At 33.6% G+C, this 16,560-nt stretch overlaps 3 protein-coding genes across 3 annotated transcripts in view; 2 read left to right on the top strand and 1 right to left on the bottom strand.

The window, feature by feature from the left end:
* The window catches only part of LOAG_17665 (CRAL-TRIO domain-containing protein), a 6,188-nt gene extending 3,161 nt beyond the window's left edge, over positions 1 to 3,027 (top strand). The window contains exons 7-13 of the mRNA XM_020450328.1: positions 162 to 364; positions 554 to 706; positions 963 to 1,320; positions 1,442 to 1,573; positions 1,763 to 1,935; positions 2,071 to 2,265; positions 2,838 to 3,027. Of these exons, the coding sequence (XP_020306009.1) occupies positions 162 to 364; positions 554 to 706; positions 963 to 1,320; positions 1,442 to 1,573; positions 1,763 to 1,935; positions 2,071 to 2,265; positions 2,838 to 2,937 (1,314 nt within the window). The 3' untranslated portion in view covers positions 2,938 to 3,027. The remainder of the gene's footprint in view (positions 1 to 161; positions 365 to 553; positions 707 to 962; positions 1,321 to 1,441; positions 1,574 to 1,762; positions 1,936 to 2,070; positions 2,266 to 2,837) is intronic.
* A 2,050-nt stretch (positions 3,028 to 5,077) lies between these two features.
* On the top strand, positions 5,078 to 7,421 carry LOAG_06807 (DOMON domain-containing protein; the record flags this gene model as incomplete). The annotated part of the gene is made up of 4 exons (XM_020447250.1): positions 5,078 to 5,377; positions 6,554 to 6,699; positions 6,821 to 7,042; positions 7,287 to 7,421. Exons 1-4 carry the CDS (start codon positions 5,314 to 5,316, stop codon positions 7,419 to 7,421), a joined length of 567 nt encoding a protein of 188 aa, XP_020302500.1. The 5' UTR covers positions 5,078 to 5,313.
* A 954-nt stretch (positions 7,422 to 8,375) lies between these two features.
* On the bottom strand, positions 8,376 to 15,221 carry LOAG_06806 (variant SH3 domain-containing protein; the record flags this gene model as incomplete). Its single annotated transcript, XM_020447249.1, has 17 exons — positions 8,376 to 8,486; positions 8,939 to 9,058; positions 9,284 to 9,514; positions 10,489 to 10,584; positions 10,639 to 10,836; positions 10,943 to 11,042; positions 11,145 to 11,272; positions 11,370 to 11,504; positions 12,086 to 12,303; positions 12,363 to 12,483; positions 12,868 to 13,065; positions 13,310 to 13,419; positions 13,507 to 13,550; positions 13,734 to 14,009; positions 14,268 to 14,345; positions 14,692 to 14,887; positions 15,203 to 15,221. The coding sequence occupies 17 exons, from the start codon at positions 15,219 to 15,221 to the stop codon at positions 8,376 to 8,378; spliced, it is 2,379 nt and encodes a 792-aa protein (XP_020302499.1).
* Positions 15,222 to 16,560: the final 1,339 nt, after the last annotated feature.

Raw genomic sequence — 16,560 nt, 5'->3', positions numbered from 1 at the left:
CATATATACATGCACATTTTCCATCCATATAAATAATTTTTTTGTTGTAAACTATCGTGGCATTCGAGAGAAGTGAAGATGTGCCGAAATTTTATGCTGGTTTGAAATTGGAACTTTTGACATAAACAGATTAAAAATTCGTTTATTGTAATTTTTTGCAGGGAAAACTCCCGAATGACGCCCATTTGCTACGTTTTTTACGTGCTCGCGATTTTGATGTAGCTCGTGCGAGTGATATGGTGCAGAAGAGTGTTAAATGGCGAAAACAACATAATGTGGATAAAATATTGCAGGAATTCGAAACACCTTCTATTTTAAAACAATTTTTCCCTGGTTGTTGGCACTATAACGATAAAGAGGGCAGGTAAAGCGTTTTTCCTAGCTTTACATATCTAGTAAGATTTGTTTCCAACAATTCATTGAGAATCTAAAGCAAGACTAACCATTTATCACGATAATAAAATGAATCGGCAGGTTTTCTTATTGCATGTACATTATTTAAATTATTTTAACTCAAGAAGGATTCATCTGACGAATCTTATATAGCTTTTAGACCGGTATTCGTTCTGCGTCTAGGCAAGCTCGATATGAAAGGTTTATTGCGCACATGTGGTATGGAAACGATTATGAAATTCACATTATCAGTAGTCGAGCAAGGGCTTATTAAAACGGCTAAAGCTACAAAAATGCTTGGTACTCCCATAAGGTTACCTTCTCCTGTTTCTTAGTTGTTTTCTATGATTTCATCCAATTTTGCTTGTTTTTGACATTATATAGATTTTTAGTGTGCCTCTTGACTTTCTTTCAGAGGAAAATCTTTGTTTCTGATTCAGCTTCAGGAAGTTTAGGGGAAATCAGCCTTCCATTTGTTCTGGAAAGGCGATATATTCAAATCGTTTTTCATTTTTAACAAGTCGACCAAAGCTAAATTTGAAAAATCCAGTGAAATGAAATAATTTCAGTACATGGACATTACTGGTTGATTTGGAAGGTCTAAGCATGAGACATCTTTGGCGTCCAGGAATTCAAGCCTTATTACGAATAATTGAAGTTGCGGAAGCACATTATCCGGAAACAATGGGACTGGTTTTGATAGCTCGAGCACCACGTGTTTTTCCAGTCCTGTGGACATTGATCTCACCATTTATTGATGAAAATACAAGAAAAAAATTTATGATAAATGCGGGTGAACCGGTTATTTCTGAGCTTAGAAAATATATCGAGGAGCAATACATTCCAGAATTTTTGGGTGGAACATGCTTGTGTATGGCGCCGGAAGGTGGTCATATTCCCAAGAGCTTATATAAACCGGTGGAAGAAGTGAGGGTTTTAAACTTGAATTTTTGTTGCAGAAGTTTAATTTGGCAAGTTATAAAGCGATTTCAATTTCTGGGAACTAGTTTCATCTGTGTTAAAAAACAAACCATTTATATGATTATAGACCGTAATAGAAGACGATGTATTGAAATCAACCTACCAATCAGCGAACATCTATAAAGGAACACCGCATGAAGTGGTCGTCAGAGTGACTGCTGAGGGATGCGTCCTCACATGGGACTTCGATATTTTAAAAGTTTCTTTAATAATTATTTCGTTACTGCTAATTCTGTGTTGATAAATCAATGTAATCAGTACGAGAAAATCGTTAAGTGATTTTTGGAGTTAATGAGATCGAGCACTACCGAAAGAGAAGCTAATCAAAAGCTCTTAGATCTCGTTATACGTTTCGGTTTAGTATGCAGTTGTAATTTAACATTTTCAGGGTGAATGTGAATTCTTGATTTACTATACGGAAAAGCAAGTAAAGGCGGTCACTACGCCGAATTCACCTTCCGTTCTTACTTCTGTTGAAAGAGTAACGGCAGCTATCGGAAGTGCTGTTACGAATCCTGCCTTGCTTTGCGATCCGAAATTAACTATTGGAGTTAATTTGAAGTGAGTTTTCGATTGGTTTTTCTTATTTGACCAGCAGTTATCTTGAAAAAACAAATTAGAAAAGATTTTTGCTTCTGTTTTGCTCAGTAGAAGAGATTTACTTTTACCGCTGTTTTCGATGACGTAAGTTTGCAGATTAGAAGAAAAGCCTGTACAATTCACAGAGGGCGATTCAATGCAAGGGTCGCATTATTGTCCCCAGGCGGGTTATTATATCCTGCAGTGGCGCCATCTCGAAGCAGTACAAAATCAGTCCTTCGATTTTTCCTTATCTGGTCATAAGTGCAAAATTATGTATTATCACGAATTATTGGATTCCTTGGATTTTAGGCAAGTTAATGATTATATAAAATTTAGTTTAATGTAATCCTTAGATTAATTTTGTGGCACTGATTGCCGGCTAGAGCGCAATTACTGGAACTGAGAGACTTATCTCCACTTGTATAATTAAAATCGCTAGAACTGTGCGGTAATATATAGTTGGAATATGGTGGCACGTGTATCATTTCCATAGTTTTCTTAAGCAGGAAGTCACCTTCATCAGTCAGTACGGAATCAGTTTTTTGTCAGGTCACAAGTGCAAAATCATGTATTATTTTATTTTTAGAACACTCTCAGTTCTAACACTTTTCCGAGATAGTGTTAAATATTTTTTAAGTCTTCTATCTTTTATCCTCAAATAAAACTAAATAAACGGTTGAGCTTAACTCATTTTCAAGGATTTATTTGACAGATTAGACGAGAAAGATCGTAAGTTGCTGATATTCGTATTTTTCCTTGTGATTGGAGAAGAGGGAGGAGAAAAGTGAAAGGAAAGCTGAAAGATGCTGGCGGTGTTTATATTTTTACTGAATGCTTTAATGCTTTAACCAATTTGGTAATTTCAAAATAGTTCATTTTAGGGGTTCAGTGGCTTCATTAGAATCATGCAGATCATCATTCTCATCACTTGCTGCTGCTGCATCATCTATTACTACTCCGATATCACCTCGAAAGAATTAGCTACAAGCAGTTCAAACAAAACTAGCTAACATTTTTCGAACGCAATGGTTCTCTTGTTTCGAAGAAATCTACTTAGTAATTTTTTGGCGATGATAGTTTTCTTAATATTGTATTGATTTTGTCTTATCAAAACATCGTGGTGCTTTGCATTGTTGAAATCATCGATCCGTTGGCCGATCTGATGATAATAAATTATTACCAGTGGCCGTTTTCGTTCTGGTAGGACAGCAGCGTCAATAAACTTTGGGAAAAGTGTTCCAAGTGAGTTGAATTAGTGAAGAGAACCCCTTAGACATACTACTTTGATCGGACTATTCTGGACTGCTTAATATTTCGACGGAATTCTAGTTGTGCAATTATTTACCCGAAAAATGTAGCAGTGAGGTGTTTCATCGTTGTTTTATTTTTTCTGGACTAATGTTCGTTTTTAATACCTCTTGAATACTAGTATGCTTGTTGTGATAGGATATTGGCACAAGAGTTTAGAAAGAGGTGTTTATGGAAGTTTGAGGAAATATGTACTGTTTCATTTTAAGGTAATGGACTGTCTAACCAAATCAAGTATTAATGTTGCTACTTTCCCGTTCAGCGTCATAGGTTATATTGTATTTAGGATTATTTGTTTCTGTAAAATCAGAATGAATAATGAAATATTCATGTCGTAGTTTTATTTCGTTTTTCTTACTTTCACTTAATGTAACTTCTCTAATTATCCATAACACATGTGATTGCATCGCTTGCTCAAAAATGACCTGCTAGGACTTATCAGGAAATAAGTATGTTATTATTATGATTAGCATGGTATATGTCGATGATAATTTTATGAATGCTATTCTTTTTTCTGTGATTTATGTCCTTGTCCATTTCCGGCCATGCTATTAATGTGAATATTTTTCTATGGAGTTGAAGTATTTGTTGAATCAGGCACACTTTGAGTGAAATTTTTAGTAGTGTTCGAAATTCAAATACCGATGTAGAGCATCGATGAAATCAGCAGCCATATTTACATAATTTTCAAAAAAAGAACCGATGTTTTGGGACGTCTGAATGAATGCCGAACTTTTTTTCTGGTGTATTTCATGTAATTTACTGATTGCGAAGCTGCTTGTGACCTACAGAGTCCCCTCCTTTGCGAGTCATTCTCCTTGTTGACTTCAGTGTGGGTATCCCTCTTCTTTTGATTGATTCGCCATTTGTTATGTGATTTGTTTAGCTTACTAAATCTTCTATTTTTTGCGTTGTCGTTTGATTACACTAAAAGCAAATTAGCATTTCACGCTAATTAGATTTTCGAATCCTGGCTGGTCTTGACCTAGGGTGAGTTCAACCACGGGTTCGATTTATTTTTTAACTCGGATTTCTTAGTTGAGAATTTCACTATTAACATCTTATGTATCTTATGTGGGGAAGAGATTGCTTTGGCTGGTTCAGCACATGCTAAATTATATTAGTATGGACTGGCATATGAGGACCAAAATATGTGTTATTTGTGGGTTTTTGCCCGTGTGATTTGATCGGCATTGTCGTTAAAGTTTTCCTAAATTTCATTTGAAAAAAGTCAGTAACATGCTTTTTGCAATTCTAAAGCAGAATTTTTCTGTTACGGAAGAATCTATCTGCTTCATTTTCGAGCTGTTCAATTTTTCAGTATGTAACGATATTTCGTTGTGGTGCCAACTAAAGACTACTAGTTATTTTAATAAAATATTGTGGTGTAGATGTATAACTTAATGTGTTAACGGAATCTATTTTTTATGAGCCGAGTTTTAGCCAGTTGAATGATGGCTTCGACTTGGAAAAGTAACTCAAAATATTTGGTGGTAGCGTTGCTACAAGCTTGTATTCGCGTTCAAAACTTGATATTGTTTTTTATTTAGAACCTCTCGTATAACTCGCCGTAAAGGCATACCACTACCATTATTATAATGTGCGAAGTGCTGACGTAAAGTCAATGAACTCTGCTTTGATAGTATGGAAAATGTCGCAGTGGTATATCAGTGACGGAGGATTTCACTCCTCAGACTGGAAGGATATCTGGGATGTTGAAATTCCCAGTTTCGATAAGAATATTGAGTAGAAATGATTGACGAAGAAGCGGGTGTATTATGTTGAGGATATTTATATATATTGTAAGAGTTTCTGGCGATGTCAAGAGACGGGAGAATGAAATACTAAACAGTCTATTTTAAGCCTTCCTACTACATTGAATTCACACAACGCTCTGCAATGCATTTCGAAGAACAAACTGAACAACTGGAGGTCATCCGACAGGTTCTCTCCGCCTGCCATAAGCCAAACAGACGGGTTTTTCCCACATTTTAATGCAAAAGAAGAAATGGGTATCGCAGCATTTCTACTGTTGTGTAAGAGTAGCTGATGGCTAGTTGGCTTGTTTTTCTTCAAGTGCTTTTTGTGGATTGCCTCTGTCACTTCATTTCAGGTATGTTTTTTAAACATGTGTGTACATTTTTTAGGTTAGTAAAAAAATTAGCTTCTGCAAATTTCACAATTAGGACAATGAAAGTCAGAGGTTTGTTTGGCGATCACGTAAAAATCCATTGCAAAACTGCAATCGAAATCGGAAATTAAAGTTGTTGGTCAAAGAAAAACAAATTTATAAACCAAGTCAGTTTCTAGATGACCATCCTGTAATTGAATTCATGTAGCGGTAGCTACGGTTTTCGCAGCAGGTGCGTGAAGGTGAAAAATGGTTATAGTTATTTAACGCCGATTCATGATACAGCTAGAACTGCAGGAGGTTGATTTCTGCTTCTGTGTTAATCAAATGGAGGAAAAATATCGGATTGTATGTAAATGACAACAAAAGGAGACAAAAAATTGACAAAAAGTCTTCCTGTTTTTCCAAGAAGAATGTGAAAACATTTACGTAATTTTTGCAAGCAACCGAGAGAGGGATGAAGGGCTAGGCGGTCCAACGAACCTTAATTATATATCTTTGGCTTCTTGGATGGGGATTCCATATTACTAGAGATTCCATAATTCCATAATATCCGATTATACTTATTTCATTGAACAATTTAATTCTTCATAAAAGATAACTAACTACCCACGTCTTCAATGTCGACGGGACGAGCAGCAAGGATTCTTAGCAATCGAGGACTCTCGCTGTTTATCACTTTATTGTCTCGGATGGTTTGATTTTAGTTCATTACATTAATTTATTATTAGCCATTAGTATTTCATTTACCAGAGACAATAACTTTGAACCACTAGTATTTTCTCTACTTACTGGTTTTGCACACATGATAAATTATGCAAAGATGAAATCGAAAATGCCAATTCTTTCTCCGTATTTAATTATTACTCTCTTCTAGTGTTGAATCCAGTTCAATTTCCTATTATAGTAATTAATAACACCCGTGGCCCTATTATAGTAATTAATAACACCCGTGGCTGTGACACTTCATGCAATGATAATCAATCATTCTTTCGACTGATACCTTAACACGATAATACGATTCTCATGTTCATATATAAGATTGTATGTACAAAGAGCACAAGAAATAGTAGTTGGTGTTAGAACAGATGCAACTGAAACCAGATAGAAATTTTCGAACTCATTTTTCTCATGAACTAAATTTAAACAATAATTTAGGTTGTGTAGCAGCATGCCAGTATCAACAAGGACAGTATCAATTACAATTCGCAAAAGATCAACAATACGTCCATCTTCAACTTACATATCTTCGTTATCCAGCAGGAACTAACACTTGGACTGGCGTTGCTTTTGGACAGTCTATGGTTAATATATGTTTAAATAAATTATGCAGATTTAAAACTTAAGATTCTGATCTCAAACTTAATGCACAAGATATTGGATTTATACGCATTACTAAATTTAACCGTTTTTGTATTCTTTCAGAATGATGGTCTTGATTTCATTGGCGTACGTGTACTGGACAACAAGGTATTAGTAAGTGACGAATTTGTCCGAGGCTTTAGATCACCAAAGTTGGATGCTAGGCAAAATGTCATTGTCCAGTACGCTTCACTGCATAATGGCGATTTGCGGGTACGACTTGCTAGACCAATACTTTCAAATGATACTGCTGATTTCTCGCTGGCTAGTTGTTTGCCTTGGCAGGTTTGTTCCGTCATTTGATTAATTGGGGAAAAACTGGCATAATTTTCAAATTAATTTTAAGACCGAACTACAATTATGCTGATTTGGCTGCTTGTTTTGACAAAACGTTTTAACTAAATGGACTAGATATACACAGTGTTTGATCTATGCTGCTTATGCCTGGCTATTGATAACGGTGAATGTATTTGTGAAATTCCGTGGTTAAAATACTCCGTAGAAGTAATTAAACTAAATTTTCCTTCAGTTTCCAATTGCGTTATCGCCACTCGATCCTACTGGACAAATTCGTAAACACCAAATCACTCCTCGGAGAATGATTGTATGCATGGATCGATGTCCATGCGAACCTAGTTCTACCCCGAACCAATGCCGGTTATGATTACCTGTGAATCTCGTGATATCCTGAAGTTGATTCATTTTCGTACAGTAGGTTTTATTTTATCAGGACGGTTTGTTTAATAAAATTATTCGCTCAATATATTTTAACGAGGGTTAATGTTTATCTATGTTCATCTTATTTAAATAGTGAGATAATTGAAAAATCTTCCACCTTTTTACAGAATGCTAAGGTGATATTACATCGTAAATAAGTCTCACACCATTAGGATATTATGTATCGCCATGTTTTTTTACGGCAGTCTTACGCTCTGTGTTGTTTATACATTACATTTATTCTTTTCATAGACAGACGAATATCACAGCACGAGGGTGGCATATGGCCAGTCTGGATATAAAAATACCTTTCAAAAGTTCTCGTTCTCGTCCTGTTCAATCTATTCTTGATGAGACAGAAATAAAGCCTTCCAATTATTAGCTCATGAAACAACATACAAAATAGTAAGCTATACTAAAGTAGTAAAGTAGTAAAATAAAATAGTAAGCTACTAAAGTACTATACTAGAGTAAGCTATAATAGTAAGATCCACTTATTTCAACGGTCATATGAAAGGAAAAGGTATTGGTTTCCGAAAAAGATTCAGTTATGCAGTTATTCTGATTCAAAACGACAGATCAGAGAAGTAAGGACAGCTTTTTGCTTGCAAAGAAAATAGTCATCCTTTCTTTATTTTCTTTTTCTTTCTTTATAAGTGCCTCAATACAGGAATGAGTGAATAATTGAACAGGTTAAAAGAACAGTTACTGTACTGAGAACTTTATTATAATAGTACGAAAATTCTAACTACAACAATTGATTTATCGGTTGAATTATGTAATATTTCCTTATTTGAGATACAATTATCTGTAATACTGATGTTACTTGAAAGGTTCTTGGTTGATCCTGGTAGCAACCAACTAAGAGCAATCAACATAGCTTATTGTTCATTCAATAGAACTATAAATCCCAGCTAAAGAGATGATGCTTAATCAGCATATCTCGCACACCTTCTTTTAATGGCTGATCAAACGAACTTCGAATCGTTGTTGGTAATATGTTCAAAGAGGCCTGAAACTAATATGGTTTGTAGGAAAACACATTTTTGTTTTATTTAATCATTCAAGTAAGATTGTTTTCTAGTTAGCATCATTTGAAATCGGAGCTGTGAAGTCCAGGTTTTTTATATTAGATTGAATTATATTAGACTAGCACAATCTGATTCGCATAATAGCTATAGTATTTAGGAGAATGAGATTGTAGAGCATAAAATGAGTATGCATGAAAACTGCTTAAACAGTTATGCAGTTTCGTTATATTTCAAGATTAGAATCAAAAGAACAGATAACTTAGTGCAGCATAACGAGAACTAGTCCAATTATTTTAGTTTTTCCCTTGCAACAGTGGATCGCTTCTGACTCACCTTTTAGAAAAATATGATGGGAGAAAGAATAGTCTAATTTTCATGATCTTTGAGATACTTCTAGATAGTAATTTACTAAGATGTTTCTTTGCAGCAATACCTTTTTTTTCAGTGTCTCATTTAAATTCAAATTCTTTCTCCTTCTGACGATTTCCGCGATTTCATAATCAACACTTAGATTAAAGGAGAATTGTGCCAGAAGTCGTAGTTCACATTTTATCTGTAAAAAAAATATCTTTACATTCTGGCAAATGTAAATAACCGCACTTTTGTTAAATGCGCAGCTCAAAACATTCAATATTTCGTCTGATTCCTGAAGATGTAATCTCTTGACCTAATTGATTTTCGAAGTTATTTGCCTTAATGAAGCATCTAAGATAAATTCAACGAATAGTAGAACTAGGGCAATTCCGAAATTCAAAACATAAATTCCAAAAATGCTAACCTGCTTCCATATGGGTGATCGTATGAATGACCACGAATGGTAAAATTTAATTCTGATCTGCTCTTGTTCCGGACAGCTGCACAACAAATCAAACCACAAATGAAGACACTGTTCGCAAACTGCTCGAGCAATTAGAGAGCGAAATTTTACATCCATTTGGGCACCAACTGCATTATGCGATTCGTTGATCAACTTAACGGCCCGGAATAACAGCTCTTCTGGCGTTAATACCTAATAAGTGTAAGTTGATATCACGCATCATGTGTTTTTGAAATAATTGATTTGAAGCTCTAATTAAATTTATTTTCACCATATTTTTTTTATTTTCAACTCGTAGCAGATTTTTTATTTATTTTTTCTTTTATTTATCCTTTATTTATTTTCTATTTATTTATTTATTTATTTATTTTGTTTACTTTCACCAAATTTATTTTCTAAAATCTGCTACGAGTGTCAGTTTCTTTGCATTCGAACGGTACTGTTTTTGACATCGAGTATTATGATATCTAGATTCCGTACCAACTTGGAAATACCATTAAGTTGATATCGATACCAGATACTGGATCGGTGAGTAAACATCAATTTCCCAATAGAAACTCACAATATCAGTTATCCATCTGTTTATTCACTCAATAATTAAGTTTCCGGTGAAATGATAAAGGTTATCAAGTACTGCATGATAAACACTTTGTAAAAGTTAAATATAACTTCTGCTTTTGCGCTACTCAGGAAAACGGGCAAATTTACGATCAAGTTAAAAAACCAGATCAATGTTCAAAATCTTTCTTAATGATACAGCCAGAAATCAAATAAATTTATTAAAATAAATTTTATATCAAAATGATGTCAAATAAATTTTTATGGTGATCTTCGTTAGATGGAATGACTGATTCTTGGTGCTTACTATTACAGTTAACGCGATCACATGGACTTAATGAAAGAATGCTCATGAAAATAAATACTCTCGTTTGTACACTTGCCTTTCTTTAACCAGCAAACGTCAAGTTCGATTTCAGTAAGAGCCTTAATGCAACCTCCAAGCATATATCTTCGATATGATTTTTACTGTTTCTAAGATTAGCTTTAAATTATAAAATTCGCAAGAATTGGTTTTTTTGAACAATGTAAATAAATAAATGTACAATTCTCTATGGAAGTATTTGTCAAAAAAAATCACCAAGATTTGAGTAAAGACGCAAAATTACCTCTCCATCTTGGTCCAAACTGAATGTTGAACAAAGTGTTAGACGAGAATATACGGCATTATAATGTTTTTTGCACAAAACTTCGTGAAATCTCTTCTAAAAAGAATAAAAAACGATTCGTTTCAAATACTCGAGAAGAGAGAATATTACTTTTCCTTCACATAACGAAAAAATACCGATGAAAAGCCATGGATGTGAAGCGAAATTAAGTACACCCAATGTTCGCAGTCCATGCTCTAAAATCAGCTTCAACGCTGAAGCCAGACGTCTGCGGATTTTGTCCGTTATCTCTGGAAAAACCGCTTCATCACCGTATATCGTGTAGTTACGCCCACGATCATCAACTATCTGAAAAAGTACGGCATAAAGTCCAACAAATTTCGAGATGGAGAAACAGAATATTGTTGCATTTATGAGTTACGAAATAAATTTCAATCGAATTGAAAAGAAGAACCTCAACAAATTTTGCAGGAAACCATCCCCTTAGTCCATTTACTTCACCGATCCAGCAATGTTCATCTTTTTCACAAATAACTGTTATTATGTCATTCTTCCTGCAAGCAACAATATTCGTTACGAATAGATTCACTCATATGAAAGATTTTTTTAATGAAATTAAAAACTGGAATCGAATAAAAAAAACTGAAAACTTAAACCTGAATCCTAATTCATCCTCATCTTGCCGCCTAAAATCTAATAATGCTCTCGCACGACGATATTCGTTATGCCGCTTTTTTAAGAATTCCTCCTTTTCATTTCGCTGATCCTCTGCTGAATAGTCCGCCTCAAATAAAATTATGCATAATACTTTGGTGTTCGTCTGAGCAAATTTATGAACTGACAAAGAAAAATTGTCAAGCGATAAGTTGAAATGTATAAACCTGTAAATTAACTACTCTTTTAAACGACTCATCGCATTCAATGAAATATCGACAAATATGCAAAACGGCATCTCGTAAATCGACGATAAGTTCAGTAAGCCGAACATTTTTTGTCTTCGGGTCACTTTCCATATCCTAAAAATAATTCATAAATAGATGTTGATTTTGGAAAGCAATAACTTCATCACTGAAATGCAAAATGAATTAGAGCGTTTTAAACATTCAAACGAACGCCTTAGGTACTTTCTATTGCTGAAATACCAGGCAGGTCGTGAGGTGCAAAAAAGTTTTTTTTCCAGCTCTTTTTCACTTTCTTTATTCAGAGTTTTCTTCTGAGTTTCTCCCAACTTTTTTAATCCTATTTCCTTTGACAAATAGGATTTCAAAAGAAAGTAGCTTCACTTTTGAGCTTAAAATATAAAATTAGTTTGAATATTTGGAATTCGAATCAATTTAATATTTCTTGCTCGCTTCGACATAATTACTGACTTCACCATTTCAAAAGTGTTTTTTATATCAACTGTTTATCAAAAAACTTTTACAAAAAAGTTCTAAAGTAGAAGATATGAACCATATTATAAATGAAAATTTTCGACTTCAATTCCACGGTGAAGATTAAACGTGAAAATTAACACTTGATAAAATTTTCTGATATAAATTTTTGAAACCATGCATCATTTACCATTAAATAAGGTTTAGAACAAAATAAACTACACCTGTTCCTTGGATGAAGCAAATATTTGTTGCACAAAATTTTTTGATCCCGCTAGCTTACGCTTTCGAACATGCTGTTTAGGTAAATTTGTGACATTATTTGTGTTTATGATAAGTCCTTGGCTAGCTAATAGGATTGCTTGCTGATGTTTTCGAGTTCTTTCGATAAATTCCGTAGTTATGGAAAATTCAAAAGATGTACACAGTTCCATTAAATACCCTGTAAGCAATTTTGCAAGGAATGCATCTATTAAGTGGAAGAAGAAAAGGAGAAATTACCTGGATTACTTAAACAAGTTGGAATCTGCATTATTGTATTGAATAATTCTACTGCAGCGTTTTCGTTGTATTTCATTTCCATCAAATCATTCTCCTTCATTTTCAGAAGTGAGATTAACACCTAAAATAAAAGTAAGGAAATTTGATAGTTTTACAATTATTTTATTATTAGTTCTCTTGGGCACCGTCCAGTTGGGACGTCCGTGAGGAAACTGGCTATTGCATAGAATCATAGATAATCCAAATAATCAAGTCATATAGACAGTTTGAGAACTGGGATCATTGATCCTTCTCAAGACACTAATGCCCAAAGCACAGATGACAGAAGTATAATAGTCAAATACCAAACTAAAAATGAAATATTCTTGTTGATTTTGAATCTAGTCTTCTTTAATGTATGTCTTTGATATTTTTCACAACGAGGCGGCACACAACCGTTCAGACAAACTCAACGCACTACTAAAATATAAGGCAAACATTAGAAAAATTCTGCTGTAGTATTTACCCTGAACATCGTCACTCCACCAAAAACGAACAAACAATCCCAAACACGCAGCAAGACGCGCATGGAAAGAACTGAGGCGAAAGCTGTTAGAAACCAATTAACAGTAATTAATGACAACTCAACATCATTGTCTTTTAAAATACGATCCAGTTCAGGTAGATGAATACCAATTAGCTGCTGCGAAACTCGTTCATCTGCCTGGAATTCCGTTATGTTCTCGAATATCAATGTTTAATCCACGGAGTATGTTGAGAATTGACGGAATTACCTAATAATCTGATTACTTTATCAATGTAGTTTAGTCAGAAAGAATAACTTCTGTAGAAAAAGATAATAGGAATAAGAAACCCCAAGACAAAATTAATAAATAAGATTGAAAGATTGAATCGTTATTTACAAGAAAAAAGTATAGCCATCGTATAAAAACAAATGATTCATTCACCTGCAAACCAAGAAATGATCGACTGTAGTAATTGGGCGGGAATATATCTTCAATTAATGAAGCTATAATCCAGAATACTGTTTCTTCTGGACAAAACAGCAATAACGAAGCTGCAATAACACTCATTCCTTGACAGTAACCAACATCCGGATAAATATAAGCAATAGACTTCAAAATTCTTCGTAAACTTTCGATACCTTTACTATTGGGATGCCAAAAACATATATTGTTAGGTAAACTCCTGAAATCTGATTGTATTACAACACTTCAAAACATTTTCTGCATAAGGTTCTACATCACCTACGCTTAAATTCAAAAACATTTGAGAAAAGTTTGATCAAAATATAATTCTGAAGTTTCCCAACGAAAGTGGGTCTTCAATTTTCCAAAATTCTATTTATAACTGAAAATTAGCATCTTTCACCTTGGTAAATCCTTTTCAATCTGCGTGTTTATTGATGACTTATCCTTGTCGCACTGCTTGATTACCTCGACATAGCTGAAAGCACTTGCCGCTTTCTTTTTTGTGGCACCGCAAAACCTCGGCCAAAGAAAAGGCCGAAGCGAATGGGCGATTCCAACTTCATGGATAAGATTCATCAACTTCTCATAATCCAATTTCTCCACATCCACCTTCGACCATACCAACTCTTCTTTCACATCATCGTGTCCAAATTCAAGCAGTGCTATCCAGCGCATTCTTAAGAAAGTTACGCTATCAATTTTCGTTATTTACTTGTATTTTTTGTATCTTTAAAAATATTTACTCATTTATTTTTTAAATAACATCTGCCTTCACGTTTTTTTTAGTACTAAATAGAATACTAAAATAAAAATAGTTATACAGCATTGTATAACTGCGTATACTTCTTTGCTTTGCCACAAATAGGAAAATGATTATCACAGATACACTCGCACTAATTTTTGGAGCTCAGAATAACAGATTCAAATTTTATACCGATTCTGAGACGTTTCAACCGGTAGCAAATTGTTGCTATTAATTCTGCAATCGATACGGAATCCAAATTCGTCAAAGCTAAACAAAATAAAAATAAACTTTAAAAAATCCGTCATTCTGACGAAGCTGAATGACAATCGCTTTTTTAGCTCATATAATTTTATTTTCCTATTTTTATTCATATAGTTCAAGAATAATAACCTAATCGTAATCAAAACTAACTAGTGATGATGTCTGAAATACGACAGTTCATTATTTCAATTTCAAGGCAAATTTAGTTTTAATGAATTCCAGGCACACGGTAATGATAATAATACATTTAGGCGATATACTTTTTGTTGTTGTAGTTCCATTAATGCTTCATCGCTTCCTGCCAAATCATATTTTCAATGAAAAAAATTTTAGATTGAAATGGAAAATTTACATTTCCGACGCTTCCGCAAACGAATCAGGTAACAAGGTTGCATTGATTGCTGAAAACGGTTGTTCAGATATATTGAATATTGATTGGTGAACTGGAATATCGGCTTCCCTCTGCCAGTAATTTTCTCTGGCATAATATCTGATGGCTTTCTGATCTTCGTCATCGCTAATTGTCTCCGCATATTTTGCATCTTTGCCTTGAAAAGATCTTCTATTATAAATATTATCTAGGCTTCCAATTTGTACCCATTTCAATTTATGTTTTAATCGCTTTCAGGTAACTTCTATACTTATCTCTGTAATTCTCCAGAACTACAGATAGATCTAAGATAATGCTGAATTTAACGTAAAAATTCAATCAACTATTTAAACAGTTGAATTTCTGTAAGCTTGCTATAATTGGTAACTCCTCAATTCGAATTTTCAAAAAAAGGAACTACATGGACACAAGGTAAATTTCGATTTTAAATCTCATAACATTTGTAAACCAAGTGTATGATTGCATAACTAACCTTTCCTATACCTAGCCATTATTCTGCTGAATTCCCTCTGCAATAATATGAGTCGTTATCGTTCCATTTCGGCCAATAATTAATTGCAAACAAACGAAGTATCACAAATGCTGTACATCATATGTCTGCTTGTTCCTCCAGCAATTAACCTGATCGATATGCATATTACTACGTACTTTGTTCAAAATTGAACATCTGCTTTATGCAATCAAATACCAAATAATTATACAGTACACCTGGAAGTTTTGAAAGTGGGAAAGCTCTCTTAATAATTCAGAATTCATAACATTTATGGTGATATTAGGATGAAAACCTTTGTCCTGGGAGTGACATAAAGTTGTATGATGTGGGCGTATTGATTAAAGTTGAAGAATCTAGTTTAAAAAGCAGAAGAAAACAAAACAAATGCCGACAAAGGTATGCTGGTTCTAAGAAAGTGCCAAGAGAAAATGATAATTCACATATTTTAAAGGTAAATGAAGATCGTGATGACACAAGACATGAGAGCAAGTGGAGGATGTAACTAGCCAAACTAAGTCATATGAGGTCCGTTGTGGGGTGTGGCTAGCTCATTCCAAGGCTGTAGTATCCCATCCATGTTGTGCAGTAAGCTGCAACGAGGCAGGCCTTGTAAGCTGGATACATTATGGGATGATGACGTGGTTTCATTTAACTTCACAGACATCGCTAAACCACAACTTTCTATTTCCTACCCTGAAAAGTAAAACACAGAGAAGCATCATCGACTGACTAATATCAATATTCCCAAATCGATATTCCTTATCATGAAAACACGAAGTATTTTCATAATATAAAAATACGTCAAAAAATCAAAAGTTTTTTTGTATCGTGGAAATATCTCAGGGCAATTCCCTCCATAAAAAGGGAATTTTCTAAAAATGAAAGTTGTCAGTTCTCCCAAATTATTACAAACTTTGAGATTCCAACTTATTATGAATATCTTGTACATCAAAGATCTTCCAAATCATCGTAAACATCTTGTTTAATGATCCTGCATGCTTCAAGATTGTAAACCAACCCCATTATAAAAGGTATTCAGTATTTAGTATATATATTAATATAATATTGTTATTATTATTAAATTATGTTAATATAATATTGTTGATAATAATAATAATTAATAATAATAACAGTAATAATAATAATATAGTATATTCGTTACAATAATATATTTATTGCTATTGTCATTTATTATTATTATTATTATTATTATTATTATTATTATTATTATTATTATTATTATTATTATTATTATTATTATTATTATTATTATTATTATTATTATTATTATTATTATTATTATTATTATTATTATTATTATTATTATTATTATTATT

Source organism: Loa loa (assembly GCF_000183805.2).
Source record: "Loa loa unplaced genomic scaffold supercont3.110, whole genome shotgun sequence".
NCBI classification, from domain to species: domain Eukaryota; kingdom Metazoa; phylum Nematoda; class Chromadorea; order Rhabditida; family Onchocercidae; genus Loa; species Loa loa.
This window is presented reverse-complemented; position numbering and strand designations above follow the sequence as displayed.